This window comes from Eretmochelys imbricata, chromosome 14, assembly GCF_965152235.1.
Source record: "Eretmochelys imbricata isolate rEreImb1 chromosome 14, rEreImb1.hap1, whole genome shotgun sequence".
Classification (NCBI taxonomy): Eukaryota; Metazoa; Chordata; order Testudines; family Cheloniidae; genus Eretmochelys; species Eretmochelys imbricata.
In genome coordinates this window covers 14,803,432-14,819,362 of record NC_135585.1, presented here as the reverse complement: position 1 = coordinate 14,819,362, position 15,931 = coordinate 14,803,432, and the positions used below count along the sequence as shown (strand labels likewise).

Below are 15,931 nucleotides of genomic sequence, written 5' to 3'. Positions count from 1 at the left end.
CCATTTGCCCGTGGTACTTTGTGAGATGTCATGAGAGAATAAATATGTGACAGATATTAGTCATGTTTCTTAATGCACTTTTGGTAGGTGCTTGGATATTATGGTGATGAGCATGGTATAAGAACCTATATAAGACAGAACAGAATCTGGTTTGATGCAGTGCCAATGTATTGCAACAGAATGAGATTCTGAAACAGCAGCATCTCACTGCATTATCATGTGGATCTTTTGACACACAATCAGTACGGTGTGTTACATTTTGAAGTCCTGTTGTAGATCTACTTGTGTGAATGTTTGAGGCTGCACTATGATTATCTTGGTGTGATCAGGTTTTGAGATGGTGCTACCTTGTTGTATCTCATAACAATGTTTTGAGGCATCCTGCTGCAACACAACGGTAGCATTTTGAGGCAGTGGGAGTCATTGCTTTGTTACAGCATGATGATAGTCTTAGGTGGGTATGGTGGTGTAACTGTTTTGAGGTGGTGGCCTCACATTGGATCACAAGAATATGACCTTTGGAGGCAATGACATGGCATGAGATCATGACACCATGGTGTGGTGACTTTCTGAGACAGCACCAACAGCATGAAAGCAGTTTTGAGACGTTTGGTGCAGGGTGGTGCTTGGGTTAAAGATTAAATTTGTGGGCCCACATCTCAAACTGTAGTGCAGCCAGGCCAGACCCAGTCACTCGCTGTGTGGGGGATCCAACAGTTCCAACTTTGCCCCCTCATAAGGAAAAAGCTGTGGAGAGAGACTGGGAATTTGTCTGGCCTTATGTAGTTGAGCCAATCAGAACGGACTCAGGTGAGTGACAGCCAATCTTTCCATTCAGCAACAAAGGGACCCCGGCACCAAAGGCAGACGATTGTCTGCGAGAGGACGTATTTCTCAACCAATCAAGTTTAGGGATAGGAAAGAGGGCGGCCTCTTACCACTCAGAATACAGGCTGAAGCAGGACAAAGCACAGAGTGGCGGCTCTTCGCCCAATGGCGGATGGGATCGCGTTTGAACCGTCCAATGAGATAGCCGGAGGGCGGCACGTCTTTTTGCGGGTATAAAACCAGCTGCTGGGGCAGGGGCTGGCGGCGGCTGGCATTTGTTGGCGGCGGCGGGGAGTGGAAATTATCTCCTGCCGGCCTCTCGCTCCGGAGCTTTCGCCTGTCTCTCCCCGCCATGACGACCACCACCACCTACAAGGGCGTGGACCCCAACGGCAGGAACAGCTCCAGGTCGGTGATGGGGGTCAGTGCGTGCCCCGGAGCCGTGGGGGAGCGGTGCGGGGCCCGGGGCTCCAGGGGGAGGCGGGGGCAGGGGCAGGGGCAGGGGCAGGGCTGACTGGTCTCTGGGACCGTTCACCGGGGGGAGGGGGGGGAAGACCAGTGGCTGGGCCGCCGGAGTGAGCCAGCGGGGGCCGGGCGCTAAGGGACCCCCCCGTCCCTGGGGTAATGGTGAGGGGCTCCCTCTCCCGAAGGATGGGGTGCATCCGGGGTTCAGGGGGAGGCAGGATGCTTTAAAGCCCCGTCCCCGGGGCAGGAGCTGGGGTGGGGGGGGAGATCTGGTTCAGCCGTGCGGGTGCCTGGGCTGCTCTCCCGGGGCTGGCAGGCGGCGGGGATACGGCCGCACCCAGCCGGCATGTGCTGCCCGTGGGATTCGCTCTTTCTCGCTGCGAAGCCCTGACGCAGTTGCCTGGGGACGAGCAGCAGCAGGGCTGGGAGCGCGGCAGACCCGCCCCGGGCTGCTGCGGGCGGCTGTGGCTGCTCGCCGAACAAAGGAAGGAAGCTCGCTGCCCAGCCACGCAGCCGGATTCGCCTCTCAGTCCCTCCCCAAAACCCCGGCACCGTCCTCCCTGCAGTCCCTTGTGCCGCTTGGCCTTTGCTATTCGTATCTTGTTCCTTACTCTAGCGGAGCTGCCCCGGGAGGGCTTCCCATACTGGGTGGGGCTGGAGCAGGCTCTATTGTCTCTTGTCTGTAGCCTCTCTACCTGTTAACCTTAGCGGGGGGCAGTGGTACACTTGTAACTCATCACGCATTCATTCATCTAAGAGGCTGCTCCTATTCGGAGACAGTTGCTGCAACTTTATGGAAGATTTGATCCTGCCAGGGTTTAAGGTGTCTATGTTGTTAAGCTCATTGTGTACCGTTATTTCAAATGGATTACGGGCAGATAGATCTCAAAGAGCGTGATCCAGTGCTGGGGGAAAGTGAAGGCACTACACTGCACATCCTTTCTCCACTGATCACAACCTGCAGTGTTGCATTGGCTATTCTTGGAGGGGGGGGGATTCCCACATAGGGAGCCATTTTGAGGGGGCAGCAAACAAGGGCTATGAGACTGCTGTAGAAAAAGAAAGGGATAAGGGGACAAGAGAGAGCATGCTACTAGATCAGGGAAGCCATGGTTTGTCTAGAAACAAAGAACTTAATGCATAGCATTCTATAAGAATCCTCTCAAACTAAATTGAACTCATGGATTTCAGTGGTGCAGTGTAAGATGAGGCAGTGTATAAATCATGCTATTCTGGGCAGGGTGGAACTGAGGCAGATGTTTTTTGGTAAGTCATTGTTTTAAACATGCAGAAATTTCCTGTTGAGGATTTGGGAATTTAAAAGGTCTCTCTGTTGCAAGAGCTTTTTCTTCATGGCGCTTATGTTGGTTTCGCAGCCTGTTACACATTTCATTGGATTTCATGCAAAGAGGGAGCAGTGCCTTTCTGAAAGTGTGGCTGTCAGCTGTTGCAGGGCAAATGTAAAATCCTGGGATTTGGGTGACCACTAAAAAGCATTTCAGTTCACCCTTAGCTGGGTGACTGAATAGAATATCAGACCTTATATGGAAGCTACGCTTAGCAGTTCGCTTGGCTACCCTTTTGTATTTCTGCTTGATTCACCAGGATGTCTTAAGTCTGTTTGACATCAGTCTGCGGAGGAAATGATTGTCACTGCCCTGTAAAGTGGGGGGGATATGGGTTGTGGATGCAAGCCCTTGTTTGAACACTCTGCTCTAAGAACTAATAAACGTGGCAACTGATGATATGGAAGACAATAAAGGAAGTTTTCACATTTGAACACTTTCCCTAGAAGGATAATTTCTCTCTATCAAATATAGGAGTCCATTAAAAATCATCTATTGAATATCTGAACAGTTATACCAAACTACATACCTCACAAAGGGGGAGTAGGAAATCATAAAGGTATATGTGCATTCTTAAAAGCTGTTACTTTTGATCTACTTGGTAGTTTGTGGATTCCCCTACTGTATGTTCCGTTTGTAGGGGAGAATTGGATGCTGTACAGAATCCCCCACCATACACTAAGGAGCAGTGCAAATGTTAGGTTTTCCCTGCTAAAGATTTCTTACAAATAAGTTTAAAAACTCAGTTCAGTTCTAGGATATTAAACAAATGAATTTTTAGGTGTTGTGTTGCTTGCTCTTATACTGTATTTGAGATTAGCAGGGTAAAGAAGTGATTGATGTCTTGTGTTCTGCCTTTAGTGTCGTAGGCTTAAGGCCTGGAAAGATCAGAATTAATTCCTGGCAGTGAACAGCCATATCTGAGTCAAAGGCTCACTATTCCAGCTGTGTTTGAATTTGTGTTTGAATTTTTGCATAGTGAGACTCTACAGACCTCTTTCTACTGTAGGCTAAGGACCAAAAGTTTAGGAAACTGCACTAAAAAGGATTGGGATGCTGTCCACTTCACTATCGTAGAATCATAGACTGTCCATTTTTCATAACTTGGATCTGAACTTTATATGAAAGCAACTTCATTTGATACCCTGAATCAACAACTTTGTCAGTATTTTGAACTTCAACTGAGTGCTGTTCATGTTTCTTATGTAGCCTCATAAGTGGTGGTAATCTTGAGATTTCTTTGGTTTCCTCAGCTGTTACTTTTGATGAGCTAAAGGGATGCTATGCTGAAGAAAATAAGCTTTGAATTCCTTCAGCCATGAAAGTGTTGAGCTTTCTTGCTTTCACTTCTTGACTTCCAGGAGGAGGTACCAAACAGGCTTCTTCATGTGTCTTCCTGATCAAGATCTCACTGCTAGATTTTATTTATTTTATTTTTTTTTAGCTCTATAGACATGCCAGGACTCTTTTGCTTTGCAGCTAAACTCTGCCCCTTAATAATCCCTGCTCAATACAGATGGCACTCAGGCAATTTTTACTTTAAAGCTTTTTGGTTCATCTCTTTAATTCAGGAACCTGCTGCATGTTTGGGTTTTAAAAAAGTTGGAACAGTTACAAATAGTCTGGAATCTAGACATGATCAGTCATGCAAATAGTACAGTGGTTCATGAGTCAAATGTTGGTCTCTGCCACATTGCTTATTTCAAGATTAATTTCGATGGGGTGTTCTAATGAATTTGGCTGTTTAGTAGTTGAAAGATTGGACTCTAAGATAAATAGAAGGCTTTTTTGGCTCTGAGTTTGAAAAATGTAGCATCTTTCACTGATCCTGGGACACAAGGATAAATGGAGCTGGCTGTTCTGTTTTTCCTTGTTTGGCTGTCTTTAATATTTAGTGTTGTAAATTGTACAGTATCTCTACAGTCCTCCGATTAGCTACCAAAAATATGAATAGCAGTGACAGAACAAATGTGTCTGTGCTGTCCTGAAGTATGTTGTAGGTCCAGGAGTGAACTACAAGTGTAACCCATTCTTGGTGCCAGTCTGGTGCTTGGCTTCTGAGTGCCAACAAGTACAGTGCTGGTCAGTGTTATTCACCTGTTCATTGTGAAGACTAATTGCCTTATGAGTAGCTTTTAGACCATTATGAAACTGGGCTGAATTTAACCCTTTGTTTAACCCACGTGATTCTATTACATTACTGTTCCCAGAGCCATCAATCCCTTTGCTTACCCAACCACCTTTTGTATAATACTTCAGTAACAGTGGTGGTAAAACTCTTGAAATATAAGATTGTCACACTGAATCTTTCTCCAGGGTATTGCGCCCTCCAGGTGGAGGTTCCAATTTCAACTTGAGCTTTGATTTGCCAAAAGAGCAGCCTGTGCGAAGGAACAAAATGGCATCCAACATCTTTGGTCTTCCTGAAGAGAATCCAGTTTCTAGGGATGGCTCAACAGGTACAGCTTCACTTTGGTTTCAGTGTCTATTCTAGTGACTATATTCTAATTTTGTAATGCTTTATGGAAAAGGCTGTGGGTGACCCCTGGAACTGTGGAGCAGAATCATTAGCATCCTGTAGTGGATGCAACTGATGACTCCTAGTACAGAGGAAAGATGGCTTAGTAGTTAAACCACTGGCCTGGAATTTGGGCAATGTGGATTAATCTCCCATCTCTGCCACACATTTTCTGTGTGATCTTGGACCTTAGTTTCTCTGTGTAAATGGGGAAAAAGTAGTACTACTTTCATGATGGTGAGACACTGAGGATAGATTCACTAATGTTCGTGAGGCATTTTAATACTGCAGTGATGAGAAGCCTAGATGCCTAGGATGAAATCTTGGCCTGCTAGGATTTTGCTAGTTCATCAGAAATAAAGCTTTGGATAACTGTGCCAGTCTGCTTTCTTGTAGGCTGACTTTACATCCTAACTAAGACAAACTTCTGCTTTCAGGGGCCATGCCCAGAGGTGTCAGAGAAGATTCTGAACCGTCTGGACCCCAAAGGAAAAGCTCTTCTGATGCAAACTGTGGGGACTCTGTAGATCCAAAGGTCAGTGACTATCAAAAGCTTGTGCTGTGCTTGTGGCTGCTTAACCACTGCTAGTAAGGTTGTATGGTAGGAAAAGGGCTTAAAGGCAGGTAGGTGGCTTTATTGTGGCCTCTTACTTTCTACTTGGAGAAAATATGAAATCTCCCTGCATCTCTAACATGCTGTGGGCTTTCAAACTAAATACAGAGTTCGAGATTATTTTTAAACTGGGTGCTCAGTAAAACTTTCTGGCTTGTCCCATCCTAAAATCCGGTAATGGTGAGGAAATCCGTGCCTTAGCCACAAGTTCAATATCATTACCAGCATTTTTGCTTGTAAAGTTCAAGCTGCAGGGCTCTTTAATCGGCAGGGGGAAGGGGTGACAAGTGTTGGGGATGCCAGCTTTGTGCTGGAGTGTAAAACAAGTAGCCTGGATGCTTGTGTAATGAGTTCCATGGCTGTCATCTACAGGGAGCAGCAGATGCACTAGCCTCTGTATGTGGTCTGGCTTCTTGGGGCCGGGGGGACGACAACAAAACCATGCTACTAGCACAGGTTTTTGCTTAGTATGTGATTCCAAATCCTGGAGAAATAAGATATAGAATAGTAGCTTCTCTGCAGATAGCAAAATTGGGGAGGCTAAAGCAGACTTCACATCTGTGATTCAATTCTAAAAACTAGTCCTTTCACAATCTAAAATTCAGTAATTTTCAAGAAAAGATAAACTGGGTAAAGTATAGCCCCCAGGTATGATGATAGGACAACAGATAAGTGTCTGGAGACCTTCTGTTACTCCTATTTAAATAAAAAGAGAAGGAGTACTTGTGGCACCTTCGAGACTAACAAATTTATTTGAGCATAAGCTTTCGTGAGCTACAGCTAGTCTCGAAGGTGCCACAAGTACTCCTTCTCTTTTTGCAAATACAGATTTTAAATGGCATCTAAGTCACAAAGACAGATTAAAGTTGGCTTTTTTTGATCCACAACAAGATTTATGTGTGTAGGAAATGTCTTGCTTGCTAAATTGGAACATAGCAGCTGTAAATTTCATCTAGTGATTACAGCAGAAAACCAAAGTAAGCTGTTTGGTTTAATTCTATTAGCTGTTTAATTGTATTACATATTCTGTAGCCTGCAGAGGTTGACTTTGTGAACATAATTCCTCACACACAATCCTTCACTTGCACAGTAGCTGTATCTGCAAACAGTTTAAACTTGTCTAGTATAGTCCAGTCCAGAATTTAAGAGGTACATAGACATGCTTCAGCCTGTCTCATATAATTATGTTGAGATCAGTGGAGCTGTGTCAGCTTACACCTTAGCAACACGCACACAATTCTGATAAGACTCATTAGCTCACTGTGTTAAAGGGTTGATCTGCATCAAGGAAATGACTTAGTAGTGCCAGCAACAGTTTAATTTTGGGCCCCAACCTGGTGTTAAACTATCTCCTAAAGCAAGTAAGGAAATTTTCAATGCTGTTACAGAAAATGTAATTGGGACTGAGTGGAAGGTGAGCCACCTTTTGAGAGAGCCAGTGTCAGGAGGGGTAAGCTTCCTAAAGCAGAGGGGGACAAACTGAAAATAATTACCCACAATATATTTAAAACTAACTTCATTGCTTTATGGCTGTAAAATGTAACTTGTGTAAAGTTATCAAAGTAAACTCTTTCTAATGAAAGATGTTAGATGAACAGTATTGCACTAGTGCTCTAGCCATCTGGTTCTTGCACACATGGGCACAAGACAAGTTTCTTCATGTCATTGTAATCCTGGCCTTTAGAGTGAGTAGCATCTATGCCCATTCAATCCTTACCACTATGCTCTTATAAACAGACATGTCTGTATTTAAAAACACAGAAATATCTAATTCGTTTCCCTGATCGGTTAGCAAAATGTCATTCTAGACATTTGGTTGAATTGATCACCTCCGTAGATGTAAAAAGAAAAGGAGTACTTGTGGCACCTTAGAGACTAACCAATTTATTTGAGCATGAGCTTTCGTGAACTACAGCTCACTTCATCGGATGCATACCGTGGAAACTGCAGCAGACTTTATATACACACAGAGATCATGAAACAATACCTCCTCCCACCCCACTGTCCTGCTGGTAATAGCTTGTCTAAAGTGATCAAGCTGGGCCATTTCCAGCACAAATCCAGGTTTTCTCACCACCACCCCCCCACACACACACACACACTCGCTCTCCTGCTGGTAATAGCCCATCCAAAGTGACCACTCTCCCTACAATGTGCATGGTAATCAAGGTGGGCCATGTCCAGCACAAATCCAGGCTTTCTCACCCCTCCCCCCCTTTTCCCGGGGACGGACGGACGGACACACTCACTCACTCTCCTGCTGGCAATAGCTCATCCAAACTGACCACTCTCCAAGTTTAAATCCAAGTTTAACCAGAACGTCTCGGGGGGGGGGGGAGGAAAAAACAAGGGGAAATAGGCTACCTTGCATAATGACTTAGCCACTCCCAATTTCCCCTTGTTTTTTCCTACCCCCCCAGACGTTCTGGTTAAATTTGGATTTAAACTTGAAGAGTGGTCAGTTTGGATGAGCTATTGCCAGCAGGAGAGTGAGTTTGTGTGTGTGTGTCCCCGGGAAAAGGGGGGGGGGAGGGTGAGAGAGCCTGGATTTGTGCAGGAAATGGCCCACCTTGATTATCATGCACATTGTGTAGAGAGTTGTCACTTTGGATGGGCTATTACCAGCAGGAGAGTGAGTTTGTGTGTGGGGGGGTGGAGGGTGAGAGAACCTGGAATTGTGCTGGAAATGGCCCAACTTGATGATCACTTTAGATAAGCTATTACCAGCAGGACAGTGGGGTGGGAGGAGGTATTGTTTCATGATCTCTGTGTGTGTATATAAAGTCTGCTGCAGTTTCCACGATATGCATCCGATGAAGTGAGCTGTAGCTCACGAAAGCTCATGCTCAAATAAATTGGTTAGTCTCTAAGGTGCCACAAGTACTCCTTTTCTTTTTGCAAATACAGACTAACACGGCTGTTACTCTGAAACCTCCATAGGTGTGACTGGCAATGTTTCTTCTGATCAGCAGAATACATGCATTGTCCACGGTGCCGCCTTGACATCTGATTGCTTCCTGTTTCTGCATTCCCACAACTCAGAGGGCTCTGCTAGGCATAGAGAAGCATGCTAGACTAGCTTTGTTTAGTAGTCGTTGCTAGGTGGGGCCTGGGTGTTCAGTGCCGCACACTGTATCTAATATTGAAAATGCATTGCAAAGTACAGGAAATAATATGTGTTGTCTCTTGTAGGATGGGGAAAGCGGTGAAACTTTTGGTGAGTAACTCTGTCCCTTTCTGGTGTCTAACCTGTAAGAAGTCTTTCAGGAACAAATGAAGTTCTGGTGCATTTGAGGTGTTGGAAGGAGATATCTAATATAATCCAGCCTGCGGTTACCTCTTGGGTCCTTCAAAAGGGTGGTTACTTGAATATTTCCAATATTTGATTAGATGTAGATAGAGTCTAATTGCAGAATGCCTCCTCCCCACCCCCCCTTTTTTTTTTTTAACCCATTGGATTTGGGGTCACAGCCTGTTCTTTTGCCAGCAGTAAAGTTAGAGCCAAGAAGTCTGCATTTGGGACTAATATTACAAGGGAAATAGAGTTGAGGAGGGACAATCCCTAGGTCTATTAACTGCTGCACTGCACCATTTTAAGTTTAATACCTACATTTTATTTAACCTAAATCAAATAAATCTTTAATGTGTGACTATAGGAGTTATGAAGTTTTCTAAGACTTATCATTAGCTTCCTTAATTATCGGGGATGCCACAAATGGATCATTAGTACTAGGATTTTAAAATCAACGAAGATGAAGCTTTGTAAATGACTTTTAGTTTCTGAACATTTTGCTGACACTTCAAAGATACTGAGTTCAGACACCATGTAAATATTAAGTTCTGGGTTTAGTTTTATTTAGCGTAAATTCAAAATAAAGTGAGATGAAATGTGACTGTCTTGCTGATCTTTGTAGCTATTTGTCCAGTATATGCCGTTATACAGGCAAAAGTGGTCTCTTAGCTGTTGAGCCAGGTGCACAATATGGATTTGCTTGCAGCAAATCTCCTAAATGGAGACAGAGTGAAGGTAATTGCCAGTGTCCCAAGTTGGCAGCAATCACAAGAAGCAAAATCCATCTGTTTAGTGCAAAATGCAACTTGCAAATCTGTTCCAAAGTGAATATGCAGCTCCTAACACTGTCCTCTGATCAGACAGGATTTGCACACTTGAAATTGAACACTTTAAAGAGCCACACTTGAACATGAGTCAGTTTCCTGCTTCCAGAAAAAACTTTCAGAGCACGCATAAGGTTCATATTTTTGTCAAAGCTGAGCTTTCTTCACTAAGCCAAATGGATACTCAGTAACAATTGGGATTTGTGCATGATTCCTTAGGGCAATGGTGTCTACCCCATGCCCATTAAGGCTCTTAATTATGGCCCTTGAGGAGGGTGACTGTTAAGTGGAATTGGTATTCGATTATAAATTGAAAGTGCTATTAATATTCATGTAATCTTTTAACAAGCCCCTTGAAATCCTGGGCTCACTCTCTTTTCATGTGTATTCATGAAACTTTTAATCTGATTTCAAGTTTATAAAGCTAATAGTTTTTTCTCTTGGTCTAGCACTCTACTTTATTTGGACTATCATCTGAATAGCCTTGCTATTCATGTACTGAGGGCATGCTTCCTCCTGAAGCTGATTTATAGTGCCTTTTCTCCACCTGGAGGTAACTGAAAGCCTTGTGGTCTGTCATTAGGGGCACTGGCAGCTTGAATCTGTTCCTCAGTGACCAAATAGATTTAGCTTCAACTCTGTTAATCGATCTTTTCACTCAGTATCGTTTTGGCAGGGACATAGTCTTAAATGCTTTACACAAAACCTCTCCAGGATTGGGCAAGCCTAATGTCCTTTGAAAAAGCCAGATGGTACTCAAGTAGGTACTCAAGTAGGAAACTTGCCTTTCCTTGGTGGATATAAATGGTTACCATCAAATTAAACAATACTTGTAATTGTTTTCTATAACCTGATAAGTTTTCTGTATTTTAAATTTTGTGTATTGGATGACACTTGGTAATTATTTTCACAGATCTACCAGTATAGTCAGTTTCCATTTCCATGTGGTCCTTTCACACCAACAGATTTCTTTAAACATAGAGAAATGATTGCCAAAAAATAACACATTGGCAGGAAGACTCAAAAACAAGTATAGTTGTAAAGTGATTCTTAACTCTTTATTTTTAATGTCTTTACCAACTAGTTTTGCTGAGCAGGAGTTTATTATTAGCAAAATAGCCCATGTAAATATGGAAAAGCATTCATACCTTCACCTAGACCCTGGAGGAAAAGACTATTCATGATTGAAGTCTAATGCCTTTCCTACCTTCGTAAATTTACACTAGAAATAGCCCATTTCCTGATTTAGAACAAATATTCATTTCTTTTTACCCCAGTACTTCCCTCCGTGCTACTTTTCACACCTGTAAGCTTTAGCTTCAGGATAAAGATCAGCAAACCTGTTAATAGATACATTTCCCGAAGAAAAATCTTTCCTCTTTGTTCTTAAGTAGCAGCTATGGGCTGGGCTTGACATCTGATAGCCATATAGCTAGTGTTGCTGTGGGAAGAGTATCTAATGCCCCTGACTCAACTATGCAGCTTTCCTTAATGTTTTCCTATGAGCCATTACTAATGTGGTTTAATTAGCATTGCAGTGCAACCAACACCATTACTAGCAGAAAATTTGACTAGTACAAAATATTAATTTTGTAGCTCTGCTTGTAATTGAAACGCCAGGGCTACTGGAATAGTTACTTCCAATTGCACTGGATAGTCAGTCAACCCATTTCTCACTTCTTGGTTCAGTTCTTGTAGGTGGCCATGTCCGTGAAGTAAACAGCTATTTAAGCGGCAAGTGAACTGGAGTTGGTTTTCCTGATGCAACATTAGTGGAAATGTTTTGGTTTAATAAACTATTGTGACTGGCCAGAATAAGTTGTGAAGACACAGGCAAACCACTCACACTTAAACCTAATGCCATTGACGTGAGTTGTAGAGGTTCTTACACTCTTCCAAAGCAAGAGCAGAAATGCTAGGGAGGCATCTCACAAAGTCCCTTGTGAACCCTGGCAAATCACTCAATTTCTCCTCTTCTTCCCCCCACCAGTTTGCTGTGGATACCCCGAAGCAAATAGAGTATGGTCAGAACTGCACAGCAGTGTCACTGAGCTATCTCACAATGTCTTTTGATATTCCTATCATGTGAAATGTTACATCAGTCATGTAGGTGAATGTTCCATGTCCCACGTTGCTCATACTTCCAGTCTTGTTCTGATATTTATTGTATTATCTGTCTTTGGTTTCTGAATGGCTCATGGAGGAGTGAGTTTAGACACCTCTGAAGGGGAAAGCTTTCTCTCTGCATTTAAAGTTCCCCATCTCAGTTTGGGGTGGTGCTAGAGGCGCTAAATCCTAATGGGTAAGTGTCTCTTAAAGGATACTCTCTAAAATGGATCATATTCAAATCTAGACCCTCCCCAAACCATTCTTTTTACTCTTCTGAATTAAGACAAGCTGCTTTATGATGAACAGTGCTGCTGTGAGTGCTTAGTAAATCTTCAGTTTTTGCTTACATGGAGTAGACCCTGGTTTTACATTGATCAGGTTGCATGCATATCTTCAGGACAAAATCGAATGGGGTCCTCAAGGAAAAACATGTTTTCAAAGGGGTATAATCTGTCTGCATCATGGCTCCTAGAACTGGGTTCATAGGATTCATTTACTCTTTGCTGCAAGTGCAGACAAGAGAGCATTCAGTTCTCAACATGAATTGTTAGTCTGTCATAATATTTCTCAGTTCTGCTGAGTAGTGTGGCAGGTTGGTAGCATGAGTCAGCCTGAGGCTTCCAAAGAACTTAGAAGTCTGCTGCCTGGTTTAAATGTGCCTATGAGCTAATGGCTCTGGAAGTAAATCATTATATTGTAGATTCCCTTTCCATTTTAACATCCACATTTGCTCTTTCAAATAAATTTGTCTTACTGATATTTTAACTAGGGCTATTTTCTGACAATGTCAGGAAGAAACTGTCAGGGTCTACTTAAGCCAGTGGCTCCAAACTGGTCAGTGAACTGTCAGTGGCCTGGAGAGCTGCTGGATCTCACTTCTAGCTGATACATCAGTGTAAACCACTTATCCACAAGCAGTGGCTCCAGCTGCCATAGGAGCGTTGATGAGACTTAGATATAAGATATGATCAAGACTGGAAAAGCTTGAGAACACCATTGCAATAAATAGCGCTTGACTTTCCTGTACATACTATTGTATGTAGTGCACTGGTCTGAAATAGTGGCTTTCTGATCCCTTTCAAGATTCTGCTGCTTCAAAGGAATATGGATGTAATCTGTAATTCTGCAGGATTTTGTAAAGTGTGGTATCCATTTATCCAGTCAGTTTCAAATCATACATTGTTACTGCGGATTTTACTATATAAGAGAAGCTTAATCTCTTTGCAAAAAGAAAAGGAGTACTTGTGGCACCTTAGAGACTAACCAATTTATTTGAGCATAAGCTTTCGTGAGAGCTGTAGCTCACGAAAGCTTATGCTCAAATAAATTGGTTAGTCTCTAAGGTGTCACAAGTACTCCTTTTCTTTTTGTGAATACAGACTAACACAGCTGTTACTCTTAATCTCTGCTGGATCATTGGGACTTTTTATATATTTCTGACATAAGAATTAATTCTTTTCCCTGTGTCTCATATAGGTGAGGTTTGCTTCAAGATGTTTAAAATGCCCTGCTCAAAGCTGTGCTCTTGATTAAAATTTGCTGATCAAATACCTTTCATTTAGTCTACTGATCTGAGTAATAATCTTTGTCCAGCAGGAATCTTTCATCTAAACAAGACTTGATTGACTTGTCAAAAGGAGTGGGGGTGGGGGGGAGGTGTGGTTCGTGGTTTTTTTTTTTGTTTGTTTGTTTTTTGTTTTTTGCTACCACTGATGCTTATTGCCACTCAACCTTGACCTATTCTGTTTAGTAACAGCAAAGCCCACAATCCTCTTCATACTTCCAAAAATACTGAAATAAACTAAGTAATCAAGACTAGACCTCTAAATAACTGATAAATTGGGGGAAGAAGGGGGATGCATTTTCTGTTAGCTTTTTTCTGGACTTCATGGTACACATGGCTGGATTTTGATCAAACATGTGACATCCTTCCTCTCTCGCTCCTGTTTGTAGGAAAACTTATTGTAGATTAACTATGTGAATTGTCCTAAGAGAGCAGAGGGTCTGATGTTCTGGGACAACTGCATGGAAGCTGTCCCAGGCTGCAGCAGAAACTGATCTAGGTGCATCCCTCCTTGCACAAAGATTCACTTAATTAAAACTCCTCTTCCCCAGAAATGGCTATGAATGAGACAAGCTGCATAACTGACTCTAATGAATAGAAAACTCAGTAGAGTTGATACCCTAGCAAGCAGCACTTTAATGAATGTGCTACATGTGTAGAGTTCCTGCATGTGTGTTCCTGTTTAGGGTCTTTTAACAGCATTAGAACTAGATGAAATGGCCCACTCTTTTCAAGCAGGCCCACACACTTTAATGTGAATTTTTGGAGGCTTGTAGACAAGTGTAAACAAAGACCACAGAGGTTTAGGAAGGGATTAGGCATTTTATCTCACTCAGCCTAGATTCTGTGGCTCCAGTTTGTGTATTATGCTGTGAATGTAGCATTTAAAACTGTTAAATGCAGAACTCGGGTTCAGACCTGCATTAGTATTCAACGCATGCTGAGACTTTTCACTAGAAGCCGTTAACAGGTTTGATGATCCATAACATGCATGACCACAGGGGTGCTGAAACAATTTGTATAGTGAGCATGCTGAGATTCATTGAACCAAACTGTAAACCCCATATCTAATGGAATCCACTTCCGGCTGGGCGTGCAGCAGCACCCCTAGTTACAGCACCTATGCATGATCATACTAACAGGTTACTACTTGCCATGAATTGCGGGCAAGTACTGTTTTGATGGCAATGGAACTAAATTGGCCCCTAAATGACTATAGTCAAGTGTACGATGTGACCGTAGTCTCTCAAGAAGATGTACGTGTTACCCACCAAAAAGTTAATGCTGTCTTGCCAGCAGATGTTGAAGCAGAACGTGGGGGAGAGGTGTACCCTAGTGGAGGGGGGAGTACCTGAGAGAGCAGGAGATTTCCCTTTCTTCTTTTCCATATCAAACACCCTAAAATCTTTTCTTCTAGAAAACATTGAGGCTGATGTAGAAGCTGCTCCAGGCCAGAGTGAAGAAAAAACCCTGCCTGCTGCACCTGTTCCTAGCCCAGTAGCACCAGTACCTGCACCATCCAGGAGAAATCCACCTGGTGGAAAGTCCAGCCTAATCCTCGGTTAAACCCGTTCCTTTCTGACTGTTTTGAACTCGTGTCTGTTTCTTTTCCCCCATGCTTGTGAACTGCACAACTTGAGCCTGACTGTACATCTCGAATTTCTTTCATTAAAAAGAAGCACTTTATGTACTGCCTTTTTTTTTTGTTTTTTAAAAAACAAGTTTTTTTTCATTTCTGTTTGGTCTCCCCTGGATCTACTGGAAATGACGTGTTTTCTAGTAGTAAACATGAGGGAAAGCTTTGAGGGATAGTAATTGGCTCTAAGTGTGCTTAGAGGGTTTTTGTACGGAGATTTTTAGAACCTCTTATAGTCAGCCTTTACAAGGGTTTAGAATTCTAGTTGACCAGGCCAGCAAACAATGAACGAGAGCAGACCCCCTTCACCGCACACAACTGTTGGTTATCCAAAACTTAATTGACTTCCATGTGGTAAATGTCTAAGAACAGTACAGAAGTGTGATCTAGTGTATGCCATGCTGCCTTTAATAAGGAGTATCTTAGAGTTGGACCATTATGAAATCGGGCATGTGCCATATTTAGGGCTGAGATGCCTGTCCTAATACTGGGGAGGGGTTTGGGTGTACAGCAGAAACTTAATCCAGTAAAGGTAGAATGAGGTGTGGATCATACCAAGTAAAAATTACAGGGGCATTTTATTATAAATGACTCAATGCTGTGCATGATCATGCTGGTGCTTGACCATGAGGTGAAAATCTCATCCTTTTAAAATGTGTGTTGTAACTTCACAAAGCTGGACTGTTGCTTAAAAGTAAATAATATAGAAGTTTTGAAGCAGTGTTTCCTGTGTGGG

At 42.9% G+C, this 15,931-nt stretch overlaps 1 protein-coding gene across 1 annotated transcript; it reads left to right on the top strand.

The window, feature by feature from the left end:
- Positions 1-940: 940 nt before the first annotated feature.
- On the top strand, positions 941-15,327 carry JPT1 (Jupiter microtubule associated homolog 1). The gene is made up of 5 exons (XM_077833883.1): positions 941-1,236; positions 4,956-5,098; positions 5,595-5,692; positions 8,963-8,987; positions 14,977-15,327. Exons 1-5 carry the CDS (start codon positions 1,181-1,183, stop codon positions 15,123-15,125), a joined length of 471 nt encoding a protein of 156 aa, XP_077690009.1. The 5' UTR covers positions 941-1,180; the 3' UTR covers positions 15,126-15,327.
- The last annotated feature ends 604 nt before the right edge of the window (positions 15,328-15,931 follow it).

Coding starts and splice junctions, on each gene's coding strand:
- JPT1 (XM_077833883.1), top strand. CDS start 1,181: ATGACGACCACCACCACCTACAAGGGCGTGGACCCCAACGGCAGGAAC. Junction 5,099..5,594: donor TTCTAGGGATGGCTCAACAG/GTACAGCTTCAC, acceptor TTCTGCTTTCAG/GGGCCATGCCCAGAGGTGTC. Junction 8,988..14,976: donor GGAAAGCGGTGAAACTTTTG/GTGAGTAACTCT, acceptor CTTTTCTTCTAG/AAAACATTGAGGCTGATGTA.